Raw genomic sequence first — 11,262 nt, 5'->3', positions numbered from 1 at the left:
TGTGTAATGTCAGAAGTGGGGCAGGAAGTTGTGGAATTCTGAAAGTCATTGGCCAGGGAGTATTTATGGTCTTCAGTCGCTGTGAAAGATAGTGCCTTTAAAAAAGTGGAAAAGTGATGGTGGTAAAAGACTTCTACCAGAATCTTCACATGGATGAAAATACATACATACCTACATACATACACATGTGTGTATGTATATATATATATGTATATATATGTGTGTATATATATGTATATCTCTATGTATGCCTGCTCATGAGACCACACAGCCACACTAATAAGTAACTATTACTACCACATACAACACAATAACTGCTCTAAACCTTAAAAATCAAATATATTTAGTTGATTAAAGGCAAAAATATCAAATTTTATCGATGTCTCAAATATTATTATTATATAGACTTTCAAAACATGGCAAGTTCACAATTTTCAATGTCTTCATCTTTTGTTCTATTATTGTGCTAAAAATAATTTTATTAACTGTACAGAACTTAGAAGGACGTTAAGAATTCTTGTAATTTTAGGATATTAAATACCAGGTTAAATTCAAAACTTTATGAAGTACTGCTTGTTTTATTTGCTTTCCCATCTTATTTATTTTTTTCTTTATTTACATTTCAAATATTATCCCCTTTCCCGGTTTCCCCTTCTGAAACCCCCTATCCCATACCCCTCACCCTGTTTCTGGGAGGGTGCTCCCCCTCCCTCCCACCCACTCCTTCCCACCTCCCTGCCCTGGCATTTCCCTATAATGGGGCATCAAGCCTCCACAGGACCAATGACATCTCCTCCCATTGATGCCCAACAAGGCCATTCTCTGCTTCATACGCAGCCGGAACCATGGGCGCTGCATATGTACTCTTTGGTTGGTGGTTTACTCTCTGCTACCTCTGGGGTGTCTAATTCTTTGATGTTGTTCTTCCTATGGGGTTGCAAACCTCTTCAGCTACTTCAATAGTTTCTCTAATGCCTTCTTTGGGGACCCAATTTTCAGTCCAATGGTTGTCTACAAGCATCCACATCTATACTTGTCAGGCTCTGGCAGAGCCTTTCAGGAGACAGCTATATCAGGCTCTGGTCATTCACAATAATGACTGGGTTTGGTGAATGCATGTGGAATAGATCCCCAGTTGGGGCAGTCTCTGGATGTCCTTTATTTCAGTCCCTGACCACTCTTTGTCCCTGTATTTCCTTCCATGTGTATTTTGTCCTCCTCCTAAGAAGAACTGAAACATCCGTTTTTTGGTCTTCCTTCTTCTTGAGCTTCATATAATCTGTAAATTTTTTTTAAGTATTCCAAGCTTTTGGGCTAATAAGTAAGTGCAAACGATGTGTGTTCTTTTGTGACTGCTTTACCTCACTCAGGATATTTTCTAGTTCCATCCATTTGCCTAAGCATTTTATGAAGTAATTGTTTTTGATAGCTGAGTAGTACTCCATTGTGTAGATGTACCACATTTTCTGTACACATTGCTCTGTTGAAGGGCATCTGGGTTCTTTCCAGCTTCTGGCTATTATAAATAAGGCAACTTTGAACATAGTGGAGCATGTGTCCTTGTTATATGGTGGAGCACCATTTGGGTATATTCCCAGGAGTGGTATAGCTGGGTCCTCAGGTAGTGCAATGTCCAATTTTCTGAGGAAGTGACTGATATCCAGAATGGTTATACCAGCTTGTAATCCCACCAACAATGGAGGAGTGTCCCTTTTTCTGCACATCCTTGCCAATGGAGTGTTGCTTTTTCTCCACATCCTTGCCAGTATCTATCTGAGTTTTTTATCTTGGCCATTCTGACTGGGGTAAGGTAAAATCTCAGGGTTGTTTAGATTTGCATTTCCCTGATAACAAAGGATATTAAACATCTTTATGTGTTTCTCAGCCATTCGATATTCCTCAGTTGGTATTTCTTTGTTTTGCTCTGTACCACATTTTTGTGGGGTTATTTGATTCTCTGGAGTCTAACTTCTTCAGTTCTTTATAGATATTGGATACTAGTAATCTATCAGATATAGGATTGCTAAAAATTTTTTCCCAATTTGTTGTTTACCATTTTGTCCTATTAACAATATCCTTTGCCTTACATAAGCTGTGCAGTTTTATGAGGTCCCATTTGTCGATTCTTGATCTTAGACCATAAGACCGTAAGTTCTGACCAGGAAATTTTCCCCTGTGCCTATATATTTCAGACGCTTCCCTACTTTCATTTCTATTCCTTTCAGTTTATTTGGTTTTATGGGGAGGTTCTCAGACTTGAGCTTTGTACAAGCTAATAAGAATGGACCAATTTGCATTCTTCAATGTACTGACCACCAAATGAACCAGCACCATTTGTTGAAACTGTCTTTTATCTACTAGATGGTTTTAGCTCCCTTTTCAAAGATCAAGTCACTATAGGTGTGTGGGTTCATTTGTGTCTCTTCAATTCTATTCCATTGTTCTACCTGCCTATCTCTGTGCCAATATTATACAGTTTTTATCACTATTGTTCTGTAATACAATTTGAGGTCAGAGATGGGGATTCCTCCAGAAGTTCTTTTATTGTTGAGAATAGTTTTCACGATTCCAGGGTTTTTTTATTCAAAATGCTCTTTCTAGCTCAATGAAGAATTGAGTTGGAATTTTGATGGGGATTGCATTGAATCTGTAAATTGCTTTGGACCAGATGGCCATACTAATCCTGCCAATCTATGAGCATGGAAGTTCTTTCCATCTTCTGGTATCTTCTTCAATTTTTTTCTTCAGACACTTGAAGTTCTTGTTGCTAAACATTAACTGGGCTATGTTTCTTGTTTACTTTTTTAAATCAGTTTTTAAAGACTCTGTCTTAAAAGAGGAAAGAAAGTGATGGAGGAAAAACGACATCTACCTCTAGTCAACACATGCATGAAAGTAGAGGCAGGAAGCTATGTGTCATCGTTTGTTAAACATCTCCCCTCAGAGGCAATTTTAATGTAGTCTGTATGGATCAGAATGTGCCCTTATGTTATCTTATACTCATCAGGTGAATTTTAGAGAATATATCATCAATAAAAATAATTGATATGAGATATCAATAATGATGTGAGATACATTATTTAAAAAATATGCTTTAAAAATGAGAAAAGTTCATGTTCTTAGACACAGCAAGGAATGAGGTGTGTCTGTTTATATAAAGGATGGGATATGACTATTGTAGCATATAACATTTATTTATAAACACACAAATATATGAACCAGGATTATTTGGAAAAATGTTATTTTCCTGACTTAAGTTAAAATCTAAAATCTACAAGTACTATATGAACTGTACCTGTTCATTAAAAATAACATTGAAATTTAAACAACATTTCAGTGAGGGCCTTTAAAAAATGAAAGAATTCAGAATTGCTTGTAGTTCCAGAGGTGTGATTTTTTTTATAATACTTATATAAAGATCAAAAGAAGTTTAAGGTTGTCTCTTACTAATGCTAGTAGGTAACATGTAGTGTTTATTCACTGCCTGCCAACATTTACCTCTGGGTGTCTTCCTTTAGCCCCATCGTCTATTTATCAATTTACAGTGATTTCATCCTATAATCCATATCTATCGATATTTTGTCACTTATTAATGAATCCATGATCAGATGTCATTTCAATAATTACAAGAGCAAATGAAATTTCTTTTGCTATGATCTTGATTGACAATGAAAACTTTCCCCTGGTGCTTCATTTCTTCTTCCTGACCAATTTTATGAACTTTTACCAGAACAGTTATAGGAGTACCAGGGAGAGGAGATTGAGTATTTGCTGAATAGCCTCACTCTCGTGGTCCTATGTGTTCGTGCTTGTTTTTATTTCTTAATCTTTACTCTCTTTTTGAGAATTGTGCTTGACTATCTCTTGCTTTTTATAAGAATTAGAAAACACAGACACACACACACACACACACACACACACACACACACACACGTGCTAGCATTATGAGCAAGAGTGAGTTCTTTTACTTTTCTCTTTGATCCTTCTCTAAATCAGTTCTTATTCACCTGCTTCTTTCAGCCATAGGCTGGCTGGTCAGGTGTGCTGTGGGAATGCTTGTTGTTCAAGGTCCGACGGGTATATATTCCATGAAGTAGTGGCAATAAAAAGGAAATTCTATTTCTTCAATGTCTCTAAAAGACTCTTTTTTCTTTCTACTATAACAGTATGAAGTATTTAAAAATTCTAGTTCAATTATTTGAGCAAAATAATTTCTGATGGACATCACTATATTGTATGGAATGATCATTTATAAGACATTATGTACAGCGTTAATGTGAATTTATAGCACTTTTTCAAGGCTTTGAAAGGAGATTGTATATTCTTTTCATTTGTTTATATTTCTTTCCCTAATATGGCATGTCTTCAAATGGATTGGATTTGTTTTTAGGCTTAACTATAATTATCACTTTGATATTATTCTAAACATATAAGGAAGAAAAAAGCTTTGTACATATGTCTATATAGTTACGCAGCTTTGCTTAAATTCCCTTAAGTTGCTTCCATGGCTTGAACACCTAACTTATAATGTATTATGGAGCTATGGTGTAAAAGCATTTTTAAGTAGACACATGTTCTACAGTGGGGTTAAAATTTTATTTCCCACCGATAATTATTATCAAGATAACTTCCACAGAAATGGATTTGGTCTGCGGTTTGTATTACAGAGGTTAACTGAGATGGCGTCTCAGATACTGGATAGCAATTAGACTCAAATTCTGTTTTCCAGATTGACGTGTCAGACACATATCTTAGTAAGTTATCCTTACCCAGAGGAAGCTTCTCTTCCCAGGCCTTAACTCCACACTTATGCTAGTGACTTATATATGTTTGCTTTAATAATAGTCATAATTTAGTATAATTTCTAATTAAATTGCTGCAATTATCTTGTATGCTGATTTTGTAAACATGATGAGGGGTGGCCTGCTTTGTCACATGGGTTTGTTTACTAGTAAACGAAATTAGAAAGGACTCTTGCTGAGTTGTCTTTTGCACATTTCTGTACATATAATTTAAAGATGCGAAAAAATTCTGCTTGTCGATTCAGGAACAGCTGCTCTAGTTTAATGCAGTAATTTTATATTTTGAATGTTCTGATAAAATTCTACATTCCTACTGGGCAGCGTTTAACTGTGAGAAATAGGTTAAGGGCGTTGCAGATAACAAGAATTAAAAGATATAGGAAACACTGTGACCCACAATGTGAAATGTTTAATCCTTTCTCTTTGTGTGGACCCTGGGGAAGCATGAAGGGTGGGGTCGTGTTCCCCAACTCAGGGGTGAAGTCAGTTTAAAACTTTTTTCCCTTTTCTCTAGCATCCCACAAGTGAAAACTAGGTAGCAGCCAGATTTTTCTTTTAAAAACCCAAAAGAAGTAGTTTCTTGGGTTTCCAAAATATATTTTTGAAGACGAATATTTCCCAAATTTTTGTCACTAGATTAAAGTCAAATGGTAATAAAATTCAAATTACCATGAAAGTGCTCCCATAGGCTATTTGTATCAGGGTTAATATCATCAAAAATCTTAATAGGTATCTAAAACAGGCTAGAAAGCACATAAACTATATTTTCCTCCCTCTCCTTACAGTAAGGCATTTACATATCAAATATATCACAATTACGTCAGTGAGAGTATCTCACATGCATTTTAAAAGTTTAAAAATGAAACATCTAATTGTGGAGTCAGTTAGAAATAAAGGTGACAGTTTTGTCCCCAAAAGAATCAGTGAGCAGCTGCCACTCACACCAGGGTTAAGAGTACAGCACATAGATACATTGTTGGGAAGTGCCTCATTTCTTCTATTAATACGACTGTCAGTGACCAGCAATCATATCTATCCTTAATTTTATTTCTTCAAGTAGATGAAATTAGTCATCAAAATTGTTTTTAAATTGCTGAATCATCTGCTTTCATCTTTGATTACTGGAGTCGTTACAGATTTTCATCAAATACAAACTAAGCGTTTTCCTTTTTTAAGAGAAGAACTACTGAACAATGTGGATGTTAAAGAGGGGGAAGGGACATTAACAACAGCTCACTGCACCATTGCTGCATTTATATGTGACGGGAAAGGGAGTGGACTTTGGCAAAGTGTTCTGGTGGGGAACTAAAGCATCTCCCTTGCTGGTTTGTCCCATTTCCATTGCCTGGATCAAGTCTAGTTCACTTATACAAACTCGGTAAATTTTTATTATAAGTTCAAAAAACATCAAGTGTCTACCTTCCACACCTAACTGCCCAGTTCTGATATTGATGATGATTCTTCAATGTTCTTATTATCTCTCCAACTCTTAGTTTAAAAAAAGGTTTAAATGACATGTAAAAAAATGTTGGTAGGATTTGCAATGGAATTAGGCTTCTCTAACACTCCATGTTACTCTTCTATCTCACATTTAGTATTGTTTTCATCAAATCACGGTGGGTTTAAAATTATGTCTGGCAAAAATATGGATTATTTTGGCAGAAACTCAAAAAACGCCCTCCTCCTTATGTGTTCATCATGTCTTATGAGTACTTCCTTCGTAGTTCTGATTAAAGAATAATCTACTTCTGAAAAAGTTTGCAGTAAATGTCTCCTATTCATGGACTGATTTTTCCCAAGTCCACATAGTTCAAAACATTTAGAATGGGATCCCATCTAAAGAAGACATAGCTGGTAATTCAATGCAGCTTAAGTACCAGTAGCGAACAGATTAAAACAATTTTTAATAACGTGATAGTTTTTGAAAACTGAGGAATTCAGTTATTTCTACTCTATGCTTTCCATAGGAGTGGAAAAATCCTCTTGTAGATAATATTACTCACTAATTAATTGTAAATGAATAAATTAATTAGTAGCAAAAAGACTTTTTTGCATGAAATTATATAATGTGAATTCCACTCTAGTTTCTTGACAGTAAAGAGAATCACCTTATCGTATTTCCTTAAGATATAAAAAAATGTAATGGATGAGAATAGAATATTAAACCGTTAAGTAATTTCCAGGTTAGAAATAAGCCTAAATTCTTTATATGTGAACCTATTTAATGTAAGTACTTCTAACACAGAGTAGGAAGTTAGTGCCACTTGCCATTTTCAAATAATAAAATGAATCATTATAAAAATAATTCTGTGTTTAAGAATATCTACTTTATCATTGTTAGTTGGATTCTTTTGAGTTATTATTTTTAGATATTGTCCTATTCTTGAATATGGAGACATTTGAAACCATAGACTGTAGTGTTTTTCACAAAATATATATTCAGAACCTCTCTGAATATTGATCACGTTAATTTATATATTTCAAATGTTAGTGAATAAAGTATATGTACTATCCTGTACCAGAATCAAATCTGTGAAACTATCCAAATATGTCCTCCGAGGAAAGCTACACTGTTGTATGTTCGCCATGTTTAGCTACAGTGCTTTGCCTTAGTGCAAGTTCTTCTCAGACAATAGGGTCTGAGTCAACATCTGTGACCAAAGCTAAATTTTGTGTTCTATATACGTCTAAATGAAAATTACAATTCTTACTACTAGGGAAGGAAAGCAAATACTTTTTGACTAAATCTTGAAAAAACCATACATTTAATAAATTACGTTTAATTACTTATGTATATATAATATGTGAAGATAAACTATTAACCTCCTTTCATAATGCACTTATATACTACTTATATTATATAGCATAAAAACTTTGTGAGTATTCGTGATCTTAAAGCACTTTATAGGCCAGGCAAAACTCTCTCCTGTTTTCTTGTCAGAGATAGACTACCTTTCCATGAACCAGAGCAAAAGGTCCAGCTCAGGAGTTAAATTTCCCATAATCACTTGCTGCAGGGACTTCAGCTGTCAACACTTAGTGCTGAACCTTTAATGATAGAACCTGGACATATATCAGAGAACAAGACAGGATTGGGACTACTCCCTATCCAAATCAGGCCTAAGCCTTCTCCACTCCTTGGCGACAAAGGTCCAGTTAGGTCCTGGGAGACAAAAGTCAGTTAGGCTTCTGTTTTCCCCACAGGGAACTGGTTTCTCAGATAAGTCTGCTAAGCTTCTAACTCCTCGGACCAAGCTGAAGCCGTTCCTCTCTCCCTTTTTTCCTCCCCTCTCACTGACTAGAATTATATGCTAACCTATCATTTTGATAAAGTAGCTGCCGTCATAACCAGTCCCCTGGTCATTCATATATGCCATAGTCACAGCACAGCAATGGGTATGTTCGATTCTTTTTACTCACCCCATTGCAGCCATTTTCCAATTCTTAGTACATGTAAATCTCCATCCTGTCCTTCCACAGTCTGAACAATACTGCACACATCTGACAATAAGTTTTAAACGTCCTGGTCAGGTTAATTAAGGAACATTACTTATGATATTCTATTTATAGCACTTCACTGAAATTTTAAAAGAAATTATTTTTCTGTTCTCATTTATTGTGTTAAAATTTCATAGTTACCATATAATGTCAGAAATAAAAAATATTTAAAATATACCAATGTAATATACTAAAGAGGAAGTCTACCAAATTCATTATAATAGTTTTAGAAGAAAATATTTCATTCAGCATTCTATGTAATTGTATTTCCAACATGTACTAGGTAGTCAACAAATAAATACACATATCCATATTGTCAGCACTGCTAAAATATGGGATAAATGCCATTACATATTATGAGAAATATTTCATGGAATAAAATACTATAATTCAAGCAATATTATATTTTTCTTTCATTTGCCTTAAATGTAATCTTAATTTTCTATGAAATATAGAGAGAGACCTTAACGCTTTCTGCAGCACTGAGAAGTTACCAGAGGACAGCGTGATTTGTCCTTAGGTTTCTCCTTGGTAGTAACCTTAGATATCATTGTTAACCGTCAGGTACAATGGTCAATGAGCTCAATGCCCTTCATAGTCACTTCATCAATAAAAGATCATAGCAGATGCAGAACATATTGAAATATGAACTTAGGGGCACTTTTTCCTTGACAGCTAAATGTCAAGTGAGAGGAAACATAACAATAAACCCCGTAGCACATAGAACCTTTGCTTCAGAAGGGTTGATACATGTTTGACATTGCCATCTGTGTCTAGCTTGCTTTCCATCACAGAGCTCACCTAGGCATATTCCTCGGAAGAGGCATGATGCTAATCCAAGAGTTGGATGTAAAGGGGAAATGTGCTACATGAGACACAATTAGGACCATTTATGATTATAGTTTATGGGATGCTGGTGTCAGTTCATTAAAAATGTACTGAACTATCACCTCATTTCACATAGGCCATTGAACAGAAATAAGATGCGATCAGCCCTTCTCCGGGATGACTTTTAGCTGGATTTGAACCAGTGACTCATAGAAAATAGGCTGTGTTCTATTGTCAGACGATAAAAGCATTTTATAGAGCTGCAATGCCATGCATCTGCCTACTGAATTTGCTTCTAGCAGTGGGCCCGCTTCTTTGAAACTACTCTGTAAATTATCACTTGAAAAACACAAATATTAAATGCTAGGAGATGGTTTTATTATGCACTATGTATTTGAATTTTATCTGTTTCTATGTATTAGTAATGTCATTTAATCTCTATAAAAGTAATCATGTGTAGCATAATACTGGAAGGTCTTTTGGCTGTGAAAGAATGGAAATTACTTTTAGTACTACAGTACTCATTTACCAACATATGCAATTCCCCACAGCTTACATTGCAACCCCCACATAGCTGCACATATTTTTATATCTCATGGATGACATCAGCCAAAACACATTGACCATGAAAACTGAACTCTGGTCTGTGCTAACGTGCAGACTTTTGTTGTCCTAAAATACAGACTTTCACCGAAGTAACTATAAGCACACCTTAGCTAATTACATGGATTCCTATACGCAAAACATGCCTAAGCAGTGTGCTAACCGCGTTTCTACTGAAATGTCTTTTAAAAATCGTCTAGGAGTAAAGTCTGAGTCAGTGAGCAGAAATAGCTCATTAATCTCTCCCTGTCTCTGATTTCAAGTTTTGAATAAAGTAATTTGCTTCAATATGCATCAATATCAACTTAACATATCTTTGCTATTTGTAGTAACAATTTTAATTACGTTTTTCCAGGAAGAATTTTATTTGATTTGATAAAAATGTAAACTACTTTGCGTTTGATGTTACCGTATTATCTGTATCATTATATTTCATAACTTAAAGGGCAAACTGAAAAGTCAGCCCTGTGCTATAGCAATGCTACAGGCACCTAACTGACTCGGGGACTCCATTGAGGGTCTCTAGAAGGCAGTGCCTGAACAAGACACTTGAAATGTTGGATTAAAGAATTAGCTCGTCGGTTCTGTGAAACAAATGAGTCCATATGTTTTGAATTTGGGAATTCTCCATAACTTCTCTCATGAGTCCAAGTGTGCCCCGTATTTAAAAATATTTTCTACAAGGTTTTACATTAGTTGTATGTCCTTCCATTATTAAAGATAGACATGTGCTTTGGTAACTTGCCAGTTGGCCATTACCTACTAAATTCAAGTGATGAATGCTGGTTCTTTGTTCCTAGCCTTGCACACTTAGGTTTTATACTGTGTCATTTATTTGCTGTAAGTTTTCAATCTGTGTTCTACTGAGCATGCGCATGGTGCCAGGGAGAAGCTAGTGTTAACTGCGTGTCCTGTGGTCTTCTTTGTAGTCTCAGCGTCGTGTTACCTTTCACCTTCCGGATGGCTCCCAGGAAAGCTGCAGTGACAGTGGTCTGGGAGACCACGAGCCGGTGGGTAGTGGAACCCTGATCTCACACCCTCTTCCTCTGGTTCAGCCACAGGACGAATTCTACGACCAGGCCTCTCCGGACAAGAGGACCGAAGCAGACGGCAACTCGGACCCCAATTCTGGTGAGTCTTCTTCCTGTCTTCTTAGCTTTCTGCTGTTTTAGTTGAGATACAGGCTAAAACTCGTTTAAGTGGTCGCCCTGTTCTGCTAGCAAGGGACATTGGTTATACTTGTTTGTTTTTTTGTTTTTGCTGTATGTCTTGATGTAAATATAGTGTGATATATTTGACATCTTGACCTTTTAAATGGAATGATTTTTTTTTAGTTTATGAGTCGTTAAAAAAAGATTTTAAAATGTTCAGATATAATTGAAAAAAAAGTTTCGTTTAAGTATACTCTGGCGTCAAAGGGGTTACAGAATAGGCAGTTAAGATTGATAAAATAGAGTTCATTAGAATATTGCTAATGATAAAAAATAAAAATATGAATATGTTTTTGAGTATGTATGTGTGTCTACATATA

At 35.6% G+C, this 11,262-nt stretch overlaps 1 protein-coding gene across 14 annotated transcripts in view; it reads left to right on the top strand.

Moving 5' to 3' along the window:
* Positions 1-11,262, top strand: part of Pcdh9 (protocadherin 9) — an 898,173-nt gene that overhangs the window by 570,241 nt on the left and 316,670 nt on the right. For 7 of the 14 annotated variants that reach the window (XM_008770867.4, XM_017599712.3, XM_063274319.1 and 4 more), the window contains one exon: positions 10,787-10,862. In XM_008770867.4, the coding sequence (XP_008769089.2) occupies positions 10,787-10,862 (76 nt within the window). Of the gene's footprint in view, positions 1-10,660; positions 10,863-11,262 lie in introns of all 14 variants that reach the window. The other 7 variants (XM_017599711.3, XM_017599710.3, XM_039093368.2 and 4 more) reach the window with 1 other exon arrangement.

Source organism: Rattus norvegicus, chromosome 15 (assembly GCF_036323735.1).
Source record: "Rattus norvegicus strain BN/NHsdMcwi chromosome 15, GRCr8, whole genome shotgun sequence".
Classification (NCBI taxonomy): Eukaryota; Metazoa; Chordata; class Mammalia; order Rodentia; family Muridae; genus Rattus; species Rattus norvegicus.
This window is presented reverse-complemented; position numbering and strand designations above follow the sequence as displayed.